This window comes from Moschus berezovskii, chromosome 8 (genome assembly GCF_049115385.1).
Source record: "Moschus berezovskii isolate FMDL1 chromosome 8, NW_MosBer_1.0, whole genome shotgun sequence".
NCBI classification, from domain to species: Eukaryota; Metazoa; Chordata; class Mammalia; order Artiodactyla; family Moschidae; genus Moschus; species Moschus berezovskii.
This window is the reverse complement of record NC_142467.1, coordinates 66,959,789-66,976,617: the sequence shown is the minus strand read 5'-3', so window position 1 is coordinate 66,976,617 and position 16,829 is coordinate 66,959,789. Positions and strand designations below refer to the sequence as shown.

The following is a 16,829-nucleotide window of genomic DNA, read 5'->3' as shown; positions in this document are numbered from 1 at the left end:
GAACTCCAGCCCCTGTAACACACAGGACTATCTTGGATGTTGATAAGGTATAAGCATGGCTCACCCCACAAGCTGCTTACAGGTCTGCTGGGAGGGACCATTCAGAAATGAGCCTCCAGCACAGGGAGGTATTAAAAACTCATTTAAATATATGACAGTCTCCTGCGAAACTGAAAGCACCCAAGGTGACTTCATGACTAGTACCAAATGTTTAATAAATATCGACTGACTGAAAAACTCAATAAGCCTCTGGGCTTCCCTGGTGGCTCAGAGGTTAAAGCGTCTGCCTCCAATGCAGGAGACTCGGGTTCGATCCCTGGGTTGGGAAGATCCCCTGGAGAAGGAAATGGTAACCCACTCCAGTATTCTTGCCTGGAGAATCCCATGGACGGAGAAGCCTGGTAGGCTACAGTCCACGGGGTCGCAGAGAGTCGGACACGACTGAGCGATGGAACGGAACATATAATAACCCTTTGGGGGAAAAGAGGTGGAGGAGGCTTCATTCTTATGCTAAAATAAAATTTAAGAGTTAAAAAGAAAAAGAGATAGGAAAGATTGGGAGTAGGAGTTCAGGGAGAGATCAAACATGATCAAGAGTGGTCAAAGAAGATTTTAGAGAAAAGGTAAGAACCAGAGCAAGGCCTTGGAGGAATGGCTGATTCAGACTTGCAAAAAAAGCCGGGGAGGGAACAGGAGGACCCTAACAAGTGAGGGCACAGTGGGACCATGCATCAAGTGTGATCAAGGTCAGCCAACTAACCAGTTAACAATGTTGGACAACACATGTCTTGCCCTCTCTAAACATTCTCGGAGGTTGTCCTATGTCCTGTGCCCATTCACATCCTCATCATCTCATTTAAAAATTTGCAGAAGCTGACTCAACGAGCACTCACAAAAACTCAGACTATAGCAAAGAGAACTGGAGGGCTAAGGCAGATGTTTCTGCCTTCCAGAGTCCACAGAGGCATCACTTCCTTTCCCTGAAGCAGTGCAATTCCCAAAGCTGGGTGACAATGGCTTCTCTGAGGCTCTGTCCTAAAAAGGCAGGCAAGGAGCACAACAATATCCCCAAGCAAAAGAGCCTCACTTCCTCAGGATGAGCAGCATCTGCTTTTTCTTGTTGGTATACAAAGTACTAGGGTGTTAACAGCTAAAATAAAGAAGCCCTGGGTTGGTATCAACTTACCTTCAGTTTACCTCCAGCTAAAACCCACCTTAATTGGCTTGACTGTTTTAACTAAAATGAGCAAAACAGTGGGCTAATGAGCCCCAACAGTAAGAAGACTAAACACACCTTGCTGTGTGTTTGCCTGTTTGCTTTGCTAGTAAATATTCAACAATATATTTATAGGATTTAAGTGATCGTTTTCCCTCTCTATGAGTAAGAGTCTAGTGATTAAATGGTTCCCATTGGGAAACGCCGGGCTTGCTGGCAAGTCAGCCTTCAGACTCTTTCAAAAGAGCATTACGATGAGTCCTTCATGGAGCTAGATGGGAGAGATAGTGTTTCTATTTAATCATCTGCTCACCACAAAGGGAAACCACACTAACTTCAGCAGGAAAAGTGTGTGCATTAAATTACTTCTGAAGCTCCCTGAAGAGTAAGGCTTGTAGGTTTGGGACTGCATTACAATTAAGTAATAATGAAAGAGAAATCATGTCTTTTGATCAAATAATGCATTAATCCTACCATATACCAGGTATCGCTGTTCACTCTCCAGGTAATGCTCACTTTGGGGGGTGACTGTGTTGGGAAGATCTCCTGCAGAAGGGAAAGGCTACCCACTCCAGTATTCTGACCTGGAGAATTCCATGGACTATACAGTCCATGGGGTCGCAAAGAGTCAGACACGACTGAGCGACTTTCACTTTCTTCCTTATTCCACAGGACAGGACGCAGGCAGAGTGAAGGAAAAAGGGGTGCATCTTGGAAGACAATGGCAATTAAGACGCCCTGGAAAGCTCTCAGGTGAGAATTAGTATTCACCACATCATCAAGGAAATCCTAGGTAGTTTTAATGGAAGGAGGGTCTAGTCATTTCTTAAGGTTCAGCATGTACAAAACATTTTCTGCAGAAAGTCTACATCCGTCACAAGCCCCCAGTTCATGCAGCCCACTACCTGAGCAGGGCGGTTGCTATTTAGGACTCCTCTTCACCACTTCAGACCAGAGTTCACTAAGCAATTAGCAGGATGGCGAGACTCTCCCGGGAGGCATTTGAGAACAAGTTTTTCAAGCACTTTAGAAGCATTTATATATATCTAACATGCCATTAATCATTCTTATCTGTTCATTAAGGCCGGCTCCCTCAGGACTTCACCCGCCAGTTCTTACTCTGCCTGGTTCTTTTATCTACATAGCTAAAAAGGAGTCTATTTCCTTTAAAACATATTTTATAATTAAAAGACTTCATTAATTCACAGGGGTGTGTTTCACCTATGAGTTGGCACTTTCAGAGTACTATTAAATATACACAGAGGCCATTCTTGGGAGGGTCTGCATAGAAAACATGCAACCACAGCTTGATCTAGGGATACATCTTCTACACTGGAGAGATTTTAGACCATTGTTATAGCATCATATAAACCTCTAGTCCCTATCGACACACATGGCTTCCTTCTGTCCCCTACTGCAAAGGCAGTAGGATTTTCACTTCCACTGCAATCTACTTGATATAAACTATAGGCAGAAAGGAAATCAGATACTGTAACAATCAAAAGCAATAAGTTTTAAATGTCATGCCAGCTGTGACGTGACTATACCTCTGCCGGGGACTCTCCCACACCCACGTTCCATCCTCCGCTGGCTCCCGGGTTCATCCATCCCAGCGCAGCAGGCAGGGAGGCTCCAAGCAGTGTGAGATGCAGCCAAAAGCCTCCTGGTCTCATTTTGTTGAGTCTGTTGAGAAAATGACAAATGCCCAGCACTTAGCACTGCAGAATGTAAACAAGTCAAGGGGTAGTTAGTGCGTGAATACTTGCTCTCCAAAATCAGATAAACGAGTTTATATGCTGGCACCAGGTCTTCTGGTTTACCGTGGAGAAGTTATACTATTTTGGGGCCTTAGTTTACTCATCTCTAAAGTGGGGCCAATAATATGTACCCAATAGGGCTGTTGTGAGGGCTGAAGGAGGCAGGGTTGGGCACACAGTAAATACTCTAAATGCTGACTGGTATGCAGAAACCCACTTGAAATACACCTGTCACTACATCTGTAAGAACAAAGGAGGGTGGAAAGGCTGAGACACTACTGATAGGTTCCCATGCTTCAGTTTCTGCAGACAGCATTTGCAATGGGGCACACAAGAAACACTGGTGAGAAATCATGTTAAATCTGTAGTATTCCTGTTTGTAGCTGAGGACTCAGTTAACAAGATAGTGAACTCCAAAAATTAAGGGGTCCACTATCTTCATTTCTGTTCTAAGACCAATCCTTCTTGTAGTAGAATTCAAGCATCCACCGGATAACAGGATTTCAGTAACATTTAAGATGTTTTATGAGACTCTCTTTAGTATTGTCTAAAATACTAGAGGACAAGAAAAGGGCAATTGAAAGTAATAAAAGAATTACATGGATGAAAAAAACACAAAGGATCAGCTGTAAAAAAATTCAGCGTCCTAATATATGCTGGGCATTGTGTTAAAAGGACAAAGACACAGACTGGGGCATTTGTCCAATTAGCTGTCCTTTTTAAGGTTTCCACTGTGAACATATTCCAGCCTTAATTTCAGTATCTCTGAGAAACACAGCCAGATAGAGCTCATCGTGCAGTATTTACAACTCTTACCCAAGGAAACTTTAAGGGTTATTGATTTCTGTGAGCACCACACAATTTAGCGCTTAATTGTATGTGGTCCACACTGCCTCGTGCCCATGGCTGTGGAGATGGAAACACGGAGTGCCCTGGAGGCCAGCACCTCCTGTGAGTTGGCTCAGGGCTGGTCCAGAGCAGCCGTCTGAGTCAGAGACGACAAGCTGCTTGAGAGACCTTACAGCCTGTTTGAAGGATCCACCCAGGCTCACCCCCAAAGTCAACAGCTCAGAAGGATCCCTGTGTTACACAAGGAGAGGGATCAAAATGATCACCAGAGCTGCTGCCAGGGCTGCCAAACAAGTACACTGCCTGCCACCTTCCAGGCTTCCTTTGGCTGCCTTCCATACCCCAATAAAGCTGCCGTTCCAGACTTGCTTTATGTCCCCAACTTGAGACAGAAATGCCCACAGAAATGAGGAGCTAGACTAAAACTTGTGCGCATGTAACACTGGCCTATGAGATGCAAGGTTATACATTATGGCTATTTTTTAAAGGAAGGTATCTCTTTTTCTTTTTTTAAGGAGTCCACAGGCTCCTACTCCTACCTATGTTTCTTCAGCCATTCACCTCGGACATCTGTAGGGAAAGCTGGAGCTACCGGGGAAAGAGTCTGGGTGGTCAGTAAATACAATGAGACAGCCATGGTCTCAGCGCCATCTGCACCAGCTCCCCCCTCTGAGGAAGGCAGAGCAAAGTGGAACCAGTGCGGCGGCTACCGTTATCAGCAGCCACCCAGAGCTATGTTCCCCATCCGGGGCTCAAGCTAGGGTGTGTGTTCTTAAAGGGAGGAGGAGGAGGGAAAAATCACATTCAGGACTAAAAGAGAATAAAAATGACTTTCCCTAAACTGCAACCAGTTTTTCTAAAAATAAATAGGGCAACACCCTACTCTCCATAAATTATTCTCCTCTGAACACACAGCCATGTTCCAGAGACTGCAGAAAGCAGCTACTCGATTTTTGGAATTTTTTTTTCTTCAAACAGGCAGCAGTAATTCAAGCTGGAACTAGAAAGACACTGCTTCCCACTCTACTTTTATTCATCCTTCCCTATTTATCCACCATCACACAGCGCTCATGGAGTAAGCACACATATCAAAGGTCTTCTCTCGCTTTTCATGCCTTCAAGCCTAAATAAACTAAACAGCAGCAAGATAATCAAAACTGACTCTAGATAACTTACAGATGTCAATTCCTGGAGTTATAAAACAATCAAGCCACAATATCGAGTATTTAGTTTTCAAGACCAATTATTTTGGATATTTTATTATTAATGGATAGCATCAGAATAAATTCTGTTCATTTCAATTGTTTTGAAAAGTGCCAAATCACTTCATTCAAGAGGGTGGACCCAGACCTCTGACAGTAACCAGCTGTCCTGAGCGGTGTTTCAGGAACCTGAGATGCTGCGTTGCTGCACTTGGAATCAGCTCTGGTTTTGTCTAGATCGTGTTGAGGTTCCTGTAGGATTTTACTGGATGACAGGGAAACATGAGCCAGGCCAACTCCTGAAATATTCCTAGGCAGCCTCTCTGTAAAGTTTGTTTCAGCTTGGCCACCACCAGATCAAACTTCATTCGTACGGTGGATGTGTCTGAGATGTCATTTTATACTCAGGGTGATTGACAATTCATTCCATCTACAGCAGCAACAGCCTTAAAATTTACAACTCAAGTTTTATGACAGTTCAGTTCATAAAAAGAAGAATTAATACTGGGTCTAAATCAATTTTGATGATCTGTCTAATAACTAAATAGAGATTATCTATTTGGTTAACACTTACATAGCAATTTCTCTGTGTCAGGCACTGTTCTAAATGCTTTATAGGTATTAACTCATAACTCTCATTGCTATTCCATGAGGAGGGCAAGGATTAGCTCCTAGTTAGATAACACAGGAGATGGGTCACAGAGAGGGTTAAGTATCCTGCCAAGGCCATGTGGCAAATAAATGACAGTCCTGGGACTCCAAGCCAGCCAGGTGGACGTGGATCTATATTCAAATCCTGTCCACTGAGGCCTCTTGATACTTAGCAATATTTTAATTGGATGAATGCTAGTTTTTAGTATGACGGAGAAACATCTACACAGAACAAGATCAGAGGCCCTGAGCCCCAAGTCTCTCCTCTGAAAGATGCCAAGACCTTGTTCCTCCAGCTTCCATGGCTCCAGCAAGGCCAGAGGAGCAGAGCGAGGGGGAAGTCAAGCTGCCCCCTGCCCCACACTCCACCTATGATGGGGCCACACAGCACACTCTCCTCGGCCCTCATCACTGCTGTCTTTATTGGCCTGGAATGAATGTGGCTGAAATTAAAAAAAAAAAAAATCATGAGGAGATGCAAAGGATACCAGGCAGCAAGGATGCCCTTCAGCTCACTGGCAATACCAGTCAGCCTGGTATATGGTCACTTTGGGGAAAGAGGATAATTACCCTTCAAATTCAAATAGCACTACTGGCCCTCAGACAGAAGGACATACAACAAGAATCTCCCCATCATAGAAGTAGGAAGGTATCACCAATAAGGTCACAGACCCTCTTTTTCAACCTAGAGCTCCTTTTGAAATCACTTCAGGTTTATAAGCTTCATCCAATCCATGCTAGAGTCCCAAGATTGGTTATAAATCTACCTGAGATTGTTCTCATAAAAGATCTGGGACTATTTCTCATTTCAAACAACTTATAAAACACAATCACTTGATATTTAAGACATCTCGTTTCCAAGGAAAGTACTTCACTGCTTCCTCTGGGGTTTCCCACCCGAGCCTCATGTTTCCACATGCTCAGGAGAACCAGGTGCCAGGCTGGCCACTGATTAGACAGGCACCAAAGGCCTGGAAGGTGGAAAGATCCACCCAATATATAAAGCCAACTCAGTGGCCAGACCTAGACTAACACTGGAGCATCCTGACCCCCTAGGCAACTGCTTTGTTTCTTATATCATCTCAAATTTACGTATGGAATATGTATGCATTCTCTGTTTAGACAGACTGATTTTGCTATTTTTTAGATTATGGATGAGCCCTATTTCACCTTGCTGTGAAAACCATAGTATTTCCTGGTGTTATAAGCTGATAGCTATACTATTATTTATTTGTATTTAAAATTATAGAGGTACTACACATCTGTAGACTGTAACATTCCAAATGCTCTCTGAAGGGAAAAAGCATGAATAAATAAGGCAAATGGTCAGGGAGAAATAGATATGAATATGTAAACTCCAAATCTGCCTCACAGAGAACACACAGTGGCATGCAATCTGTCTTTACTGAACAGGGTCAGGGGCCAGAGAAAAGCACCCACATAAACACACTGGTTCCTCCTCCAGGAACCAGTCCTATTTGGGAAGAATTTGGGAAGAATTCTGACTCTCAAGAGCTCTGGGGAAGATTATTCCCTGGTTTGTTCTCTCTTGTCTTTTCTCTCAGAATATGGTGACATTACTAGTCCAGACATTATGGAGTAGTCATGCAGAAATGGCTCCTCTTTGTCACAAATGGGACCAGAAATTACAAAGATGATTTGGCATAACTGAACAACACCATCCAGCCTTGAAGAGGACGGTAAGGTTTATGACTTTGAGCCTCCTGAATTTCTAACCTAATTGAAAAGTGTATGCTCTAGCCAACTGCTTTTAGGTGCATTGCCTTTTACACATGTGATGTTGGTGGTCAGCAACACACACCAAAATCCTATCGTTCTTTCTGCATGCTTGCCCCATGTTCAAAGAAAAAGAAACAAAATCAAAAGCCCAAACTAAAACCAGGAAGCTATCTGCTAATTTCTTTTGCAAGACTTAGGACTGCAGTTTTGATTGGTGAGTCTTTTAGGAAAAAATAAAGGGGTTCAAACCTCCTAAAATAGTTTCTAGAATACCAATCCAAGGAAATTAGGCATGGAAACATATGAAGGCAACCATGAAGCAAGCCATAATGAAGTTACACTGCATTCCCCAGTAATTATCTACTCTGTATCTTTGGTTAATTGTTCCTACATTTGATAAATTTGATATCTAAATTAGTCTATGTGTAAACCTATGACACTCCTATTTACAATGAAGTTAACATATAGAATCCTAAACATTCAGATTATACTTTTGGAGTACCATGTTCTCTCCACTGCAGTTCTGTTTTACTTGAAGTTGCATGCCTTGTGTTATACACCAAGATAGAAAATGTACGCAAAGATGTGCTCTTGAAATAACTGCCTAATTTGATTAACTAGTAAGCACACAGCATCACAAGAAGGTTGAGTTTGCAAAAAAATACCAAAAAAGGCAAAGTAGCAATTAAGGAGATTTTTAGGAAATCCTGACTAGTCAGTGCCAATTTCTGAAATATAATGTTGTCAAACAAAGGATCACATCATAAAGATCACTAAAAAGGGGGTGGGAGCAGGGTGTGAGGGTTGGGGGAAGCCTGTAGCCCTTGGGAGGAGAAGAATCCTGAATAACTGACAGATCAAGGTAGAAAAATTCAATCTATCTCTCCCTCAACTACCTCCAGGACACAGCCAAAGGAATAAAGGTTCTCCCTGTACCCAGAACAAGCTGTCCCTCTCTGAGGGGGATGGGAAAAAAAGACCTTCCTGGAATTAATAATAATAGAAGGTGGGCAAAAAAATTGAAGAGAGGAAAATCCACTGTAACTTTTATTAAGCAATTTATATTCATTACATCAAAGACTATTTTCTTGCACTGACCTTTGCTCTGTCTGAAGTCTTTGGAGAGACGGCTGTATTTTCTTATACAGGATGGGAAGAAAGTGAACATTCATCTGAGTGTGTTTAAACAAAAATAATCTAGTAATGCTACAGTGTCTTCCCACAAAACTAAGATGGGAAGCAGACATGGCCCTGTAGGGCATCAGCTCAGGTCTTCCATGAGAGCTATTGCCTAAGGGCTGCTGGGCCTCTGTGGTTAGAGATGCCACATCCCTCACTCCCCTGACGTGTCCTTCCCAGGTGAGCAGCTCCACCTGACCATTGCCCAGACGGCCTGTCTTGATCATTCCAGGATCAAGAGGACACTGTTAAAAGTCATCTCTCGCTTTCCCCTCACACCGATGGTAGGAAAATAATTGGAGACTTTTAAGAAAAGTCCGAATTTCTTCCTCACCCCTTTTCTCTCCTCATGGGTTGTGAAATGGGCCCATTTTGGGCTGCACATTTTTAGTGCCAGGTCCTACTAAAATTCTGTTTGGCCCAGAGAATGTGGATGGATGTCTGTGTCTCAGGGGCCCATCTAATACAATTTCTGGTGCACAGGTTTGCTACAAATTCACGAAGGGAACAGACCAAAGCTATTGGCGTTGTTTTCCGCTCGCCGGAAACCTCGGCGGAAGCGACACCTAGAGGGAAGCGGTGGCGAGGCTGCGGAAGCGCTATTCATCAGTGTCGGCGACAGTGATCAGCACCGAGGTCTGCTGGACAGCGCACGGGGGACCAACTCTGCGCTAGACGCAGACCGAGGCGGCCCAACGCTGCTTTGTCCCTAGGAGCTTAAATAGACGGACACGCGGCACGGGATGCTCGCCACGTTCCGGGCACGGTGAGAAACCCTACTGCTTCCAGCAGGTTTCTGCTCCTGCCGGAGGGGTGGGTGCCAAAGTCCTCAGGTGGCAGGCCTCAAACGAAGGCGCTCGGGGCACCGCTTTGTCAGCTGAAGGCAGCCCCGAAGGCTCGCGCCAAGCTCTCCTCCCTAAACTCGAGGGGACACGCGCTCTCAATGCGGAGCGCGCTCTGCCCTAGTCGCCTAGGTCCCCCCGAAACTTGGAAAACGTTTTGTGCTGGTGCAAAGACGGGCGGGAGATCACCCATATTACAAGCTCTTAGGACCAAGCGCGGTGCTTGAACATCCCCCAAACAAACTGCTTGCTACTGACTCCCCAGCAAGTAACACCGGCGCTTGCTTGGAACAGCGACCGGCCGAGCGGAAGGGGAGTAGCGGGCTGCCGGAGCCGAGCGGGGTCCCGTGTCTTTCCCCACCTCCTCCGCGGAGCCCAAGCGCTCAGTCTGGACGCGGCGGCCCTCCGGGTTGTGAGGGCCAGGCCCGGGCGCCGCGGGCCCTTTGAGCTGCAGCGAGCAGGTTCCAAGTTTCCCCGCAAAGCTGGAGGAAAGAGGTAGTAAGGACGCCCGCCCCACGCCCCAGCCCCGGGTCAAGGGCACAAGTCCGAGCCCAGGTGCAACCGCGCTCCCCGAGGCCGCTCGGGATCCAGAGCCCAGGATCCGCACCTGCAGGGACTCGGAGCCCGGCGCCCGCTGCGGGCTCGGCCCGAGTGGTTCTGCGCGGTGCTCCGCGCCAGCCCGGTCACTCTGGCCCCATTGCAGACTTGCCGCGGGCACGGGACCCCCGCACCCGGGCTAGGCAGGGCTACCCCGATCGGGGCCAGGACTCGGGGTAAAGGCTGGGGGTGCCGAGGCGGGCAAACTTAGCTCACCCGGAGCGGCGGTGAGGACAAGCAAGCACCCAGCCGGCAATGCAGGCGAACGCGGGGCCGCGGGCGCACGGATCCCAACAGGGTGCAGGGGGACCTGCTGGCGGCGGTGGCGGCTTAGCACCCTCCCCACTACCGCTCCGAAGCTGCGCCGCGTACCTGAGGCGGCCGGGGCCGAGAGGAAGACCAGGTGGCCGGACTCGGCGGGCAGGAGGAAGCGCCCCGTGGTGGCAGCGGCGACCCGGCCCCGTGTCCTTCGGTCGGTCTCCCTGGCTGACGGCGGGTCCTGGGCGCGCTGGAGGGCTGTCGCGGCTCCAGCTCTCTGAGCCGCCGCTGCCCGCTGCTGTAGCACCGGCGCGGCGGCTGCCCTATTTCTGCCGCCGGGACCGGAGCCCGTGACGTCAGCCGCCCGGCCCCGCCTGCTCAATCGCCGCCACCTGTGCGCGCCGCCAGCCCGCCGCTCAGACCCGCGCGGGGCCGGTGGCAGGTGCGCGGAGCAGCCGGGCGCGCACTCGGGGTGGGAGGGCTCCGGCGCTCCGAGGTGATCTCTGCAGCCGCAGGGGGAGGGGGTGAGCTCCCCGCCCTGGCTCTGTGGATCCCTGCAGGCATCGAGCCCTCCCAGCGGCCGCCCCCAACACACCCCTCCTCTCCTCTTCTCTGGCTCTTTTCCCGGCGGGGCTCCCGAAGGCTGTGCTCTCAAGATGCGCGGCTGCTTTTAATCAGCTGCCATAGCTTGTGGAGCTCAGGCGGGCCGGTACACCGCACCAAGAGAGCTGTCCCTGGAGGCAAAGTCAAATAACACTCCCCCTTGCTGAGTACCAACAACCGGCCAAATAGCGAAGTTTCCCTCTCTTTCTGAAGCTGCCTTCTATCACTGCAGAATCTTACGAAATCCCATGCATACAGAGGCAGTCCCAAGTGACGTTTGCCTAGCCTGGCCAAGGTCTGACCGGAGGGTCCTTTCTTCTCCTAAGCTTAGAACCAGATGTGAGGCCCAGACCTCACCTCCAAGCCTGGGGTTCCCAAACCTTTCTGGATCCCTTCTCAACATCTACAGCTTTTGGAGACCACAGCCCAGTGATCATATTGTTTTCTTTAATTGGCCTAAAGATCAGCCTTGGTGACTAAATAAACTGGAAACTTTGTAACAATTAGCCCCTCCCCCACCCCCACCCCCACTGGTCATACTGTGGGGCCAGGGTGGCATCAGACTTAGGAGAGAGACTCCAGCCAGACTAATCTGGTGGTAACTAGACTAGCTACCTGATGGGCAGGAGCTGTTGAGGGGTGGAGAGGGGATTCTGCTCTGGCTATGTGGGCAGCAGGTAATCCCCTGGCATGGGGGAACAGTGTCTTGTTCATGCCTCTGTGATCTTTCCTGGCCTGGAGGAGGGGCAGAGGGGCTTTTCTGCTGTTAAAGTTAGTTTAATATCAGGAGAAGAGAAACTGATATGGAAGAAGAGCTCTTATATTTGTTCCTTCTACAGGGGCCTAATGTCTACCAGGCACTGTAGGAGGTGATGGGGAGACTGCAGTGGATGGGCCAGCATGGTCCCTGCCCTTCCACAGGTTTAGTTCTGGGATGCAGCCCTCCCTCTATTATCACTCAGCTTGTAACCCAGAGCCATTTATATTTCTGCTATTGGTATGTTTCCCCATCTGTAAAATAAGGACTTGGAGGAAATCTGGGTGACTTCCAGGTCTCACTCTGCTGTGACTTCTCCCTTGGATACCATGATTTGTCCTCAGAAGCATAAAGGCTGCTCCATGTTCGATGCCCCTGGCCTTGGCAGGCATGGTGCTCTCTCAGAATTGACCATGAATCTTTGCCAAGGCCACCCATGACAAACTCCAAGCCTGGCTTGAGGCCAGACTTTCTGCAGCCTGACCAAGAAAGGGACAGCACTTTTCATCGTGAGAAAAAGAAGATGAAGACGACATGTAAAAGGAAGCTGGGAAGGTTGGAAAAATGTTGAGCCTCCTTCTAAAGTCAGTGGTCAAGATGGAGTCCCCACAGCCTGGAGGCTGGGTTCAGCCACATTTCCAGACTTCAAGGTGTTTGGAAAAGCCAGTTTCTGTTCTCAGCTCTGAACACAAAGTCCCTGAGTCAGCCTAGTGACCCTATTACATAACCAAGGCAGGCCTTGGGGTATGTGTTTTTTAATAACTCAGGGTCATATGTAAGTCAGGGTCTGTAGATCGACTGAGATCAGAAATAGCTCCCTTTTATGCAGGGACTGGACTTCCATAAACTTCCTCTACTTCCCACAGAAGCAGAGAAATGTAGCTGCTGCAAATCAGATGTTCGGAATATCCCTTAGAGATAATGCTAACATCTGAAGTGAGCTATTGTGACTACTCTGCATAAAATAAGACTGGAATTAAAAGTCACCTTGGAATAAAAAAGGTGAAGTGTGAATGACGAAATAAAACAAGCCTTCAGGGAGGCAGCATCAGACGCCAGCAGACCTTGACACTTCTTTCAGTTGCTCTATGCTTTCACTTCTCAGGGCAATTCTTGGTTTAATAATACTCCCCAACTTGGAAAATGGGCTAGATTTTACACATAGAATTTCAGAATTTGCCTGAAATCTTGTTTCAGGACTTGCAAGCACACTGATAATTCTCAGTAGCCAACTGTGATGCTTAAATGTTGAAATCATACAATTCAGTAAGTTTGAAAGGAAAAAGTTAAAAGGCAACATAAATTCAGATTACTCTCCAGGCAGACTCAGAGACACACAAGAGAAACTTATCAATTACCGGATCAGGAAGTTTAAAAATCCCCAATATGTATTAGGGATTTTACTTTGCCAGTTTTAAAACTTTTTTCTGTCTCTAATCTTACCAAAACCACAACCATATGACCAAAAACTGCTGCCAAATAATGGTGTCTTCTACAGGTCATTTCAGATTGCAGCTGCACATTAGATACCCAGAGATGACACAGAGCTGTGGGCATCAGAAGGATCAGATTCTTCCAAAAGTTACTCTATCCCTGGCTTTGGGTCACGTCTGCCTTGGGCAAATCAGACAGTTTCCAAAAATACCCATTAGAAGCCAGACCAGGAGGTCACATTAGAAGGTGGGAATAGGCAGGGAATAGTATGCCTTGTCTTGCATAATTTAACATTTTGCTTCCTCCCCAGAAATAAATGTCTGAGTAAATCTTCAAACCAAACTATGTCGTTGACTGAAGAAGCAGTCTGGATCTTAGGAGAGCCCTGGTCACAGAGGCAAAAAGACTGGGACCCTGGCCTGCCTCTGTCCCTCTCTCGCTGTGAGTCAGGATGAATCCTGCCTTTCCTTGGCTTGTTTCCTCAGCTCTTAAGAAGGGGGTGGGAGAGGGTGGAGGGGGAGGCAGTCATACTCAGTGAGCTTCTGAGAGCATTTTCAATTCTGCAAGTTGATGCCTTTATTTTGCTAGAAGTTAGGCCTACTCTGATCTAAAGCTGTGACATGAAAGGTTTCCCTTAAGTCTAATATTAATTCTTAAGTGATGATTCATTGTCATCTAGAAGTTAAGGCAGTGTAGGCACCAAATTCAAAATCCTGGACCTAAAATCACACTCAGAAATAGTTACTTTAAACTCTGATTTAGGGAGAAAGGGAGTCAGCATAGAGATAAGGTATTCATTCAAGAGAGAACTGATTTGGGAAATTTTTCAAGGCAATGAAGAATTGGTGTAGGGTCGGAATTTTAATTAAGAAGGTGGAATGAATGAGAAGATGTAGTGATGGAAAGGGGATTGTGACTGGAGAGAGTAGAGGGAGGTGAAAACCGAAACCCTTCACCATAGTACTTCTCCAGAGACAAAAGTCCCACCGAACTCCCAGGGCCTAGATTGATGGTACAAGGGGCCTAAGAAAGGCACTGATAACAAGAGGAAATGAAGCTCAGCTACTCTCAGAATTCCATGTGCACAGGGACTGCCTGGGATGAGAAGGCCAGGCCTCCAGGCCACAAAGCAGCATGTGTACTAGGATTAGAATGCAAGGTGAGAGAGGCAGCAGCGCAGTAGCAGAGCCAAGGGAGGGGCCAGCCTCCTTTAATCACAAGGGGTATTTTTGTCGTGACCCCATTGTTCAACTCACTAGTAGAGGATGGTAAATAGCATGACTATCTGAAAAGGGGATCATTGGCAAAGATGAGCTCCTACTTACGGAGATTTCATCCGTTTGAATATCTGCTTCATTCAAATGAATATGCAATATTATGGCAGGTCATCTTCAGTGTTATGAAGAGAGCTATGCAGGATGAGGATGTATCAGATGGTGCTGGACTTAGTTGGTATACTGCTCAAATCTGAGCAGGCATGCTGACCTTTCTGCCCCTATCCTCCACCAGGGCTGTGGCTACTTGCCTTGCTTCCTGGCCAGAGTGGCCGGATCAACTGCTCTGTACTATTCGCACATTCTTAGAGCCAGGTGCCTCTGATGCTATTGCCAGCAGTTCAGATCAAGATGTCCTGTGTGTGGCAACCACTGACAAAGAAATACTGGCATTGGTCAGACTGGAGCCCTGCACCTCTGGCTTCCCCAGAGGCTACCTGGGGGTCTACTCACTACATCATAGAGGTCGGGGTGGAGTGGGTGTTGGTGGACCTGACCAGGGGAGACGGGGTGCAGGAGGGAGCCAGCAGATCAGTTCTTACTTCCTTCCCTGGGTGGTCTGTACAGACATGCAGAGAACTGTATGCCTCATTTCAAGACATCCCTGGAGACCAAGCCCGCAGCTACAGTGATTGCAAAGCTGCGGCCCATTCTGTATTTTGTCTTTCTTCTTCCTTGTTCCTGCTTCCCTGAGACTGTATCCCTCCTCAGTCAAGTATCAGCACATGAGCTTTTGTTTCAGGTTGTTTTCTAGACCAGTGGTCCCCAGCCTTTTTGGCAACAGGGACCAGTTTTGTGGAAGACAGCTGGGAGTGATGGTTTCAGGATGATTCAAGCACATTACACTTTTTGTGCACTTTGTTTCTATAATTATTACATCAGCTCCACCTCAGATCGGCAGACACTAGATCTCAGAGGTTGGGGACCCCTGTTCTAGACAATCCAGGCTAAGAGGAAGAGAAACTCAGAGTGAGTGTGGTAACTGTTCCTAAGAGGGCAAATGACAAAGATCTCTCTGAGGAGGTGCTTAGAGCACAGACATGAACAAATGAGGGGACAAGATGTGAGATGATTTAGTGGGGAGAGTTTTCAGGCTGAAGGCACAACAGGCATAAGAAATGTGATGTAGGATCTGGCTCGATGTGATTCAGACCAACATAACAAAGCAGAGGGATACCGGTCACGTTGCTGAGGAAGGCAGACAGCTAGGCAAGAGCCAGACCATATGGGCACTCTAGGCTGTGATGCACAATGGCTTTAGATCTGATTTTAGGTGTAATGGGAGCCATGAGAGGGTTTTGAGCAGGAGAATGGCATGATCTTCTATGTGTTTTTAACAGATCACTCTGGATGCTCTATGGAGAATAGACGGCTAGAGGGGATACTGGCTGACAGAAGAGCGAAAGCAGGAAAAACAGCTAGTCAGCTGTTGAGAAGTACACGGTCATATCAGCTCATCATGGTCATCACTGCATCACACCAGCATCGAATGTTCATTGATTGCCAACTACACACTGAGCACTAGGCCTAATCCTTCATATATGTTGTTTTACCTAATTCTCCCAACAGCTAACTCCATAACATCCCCAGTTTATAAGTTAAACTTAGAGAAGGCACACAACTTATCTCAGGCAGTCTGACTGGCAAATGGCAGAGCTTGGACGTCATCAAGCCTGCCCTCCTGATCACGATGCAGTTCTGCATCAGGGGCACAGAGGGTCTAAACTCTTGGCAGCTAATCCAGATCTCAGAAGTCATGGTCTACAAACCAGTGCCTAGAAAACCTTTGTTCTGAACCTACTGGTATGTGTACTTACTTGTCCTCACCACGAACCCTTGTCATATCAAAACCAAACACACGGTCTTTCTCTCTTCTCTGACTGCGGAATGTCAGTTGTGTTAGGCATGGTCTAAGCCAGTCATGGAGCTCCCGTTCTCCCTGCTGGAATCTGGTCAAGGGGTGAGCAGGGGACCCAGTGCTAGCCAAGGAGAAGTGAGAGAAAGGCAGCTGGGGAGATAAAGGAATGCACCAGAGGAGATAGTACTGCTCTTGATACCCTCATGACCTACAGCGTCTCCTAGATCCATGGCCACCATCCTGTGACCCTGAGAGAAGCCTTGTGGGCCATGAATGATGGCAGAACACAGGAAGGAACCTAGGACCTTCACGTACTGCTGAAATGAGCTGCTAAAATAACCAACTCTGAGGCTGCCCTAAATTCTAGTTTTCTATTTTCCTCACTACTTAAACCGATTGAGTTGGCTTCTGCTACTTAGAGTAGAAAACATACCAAATGAGAAAGAAGCTAAAATGTAAATAAAAGCTGATTTGATTGGCTTTAGACACTCACCGTAGGAGAGGCATGCACGTGTGCTCAGTCATGTCCGCCTCTTTTGCAACCCCATGGACTGTAGCCCATGAGGCTCCTTCCTCTGTTCATGGAATTTTCTATGCAAGGATACTGGAGTG

The 16,829-nt window shown here is 47.2% G+C and overlaps 1 protein-coding gene across 1 annotated transcript in view; it reads right to left on the bottom strand.

Annotated features, from left to right (window-relative positions):
- Nucleotides 1-2,824, bottom strand: part of FSTL4 (follistatin like 4) — a 431,430-nt gene extending 428,606 nt beyond the window's left edge. The window contains exon 1 of the mRNA XM_088839301.1: nucleotides 2,791-2,824. Coding sequence (XP_088695427.1) covers nucleotides 2,791-2,824 — 34 coding nt within the window. The remainder of the gene's footprint in view (nucleotides 1-2,790) is intronic.
- Between the last annotated feature and the right edge of the window lie 14,005 nt (nucleotides 2,825-16,829).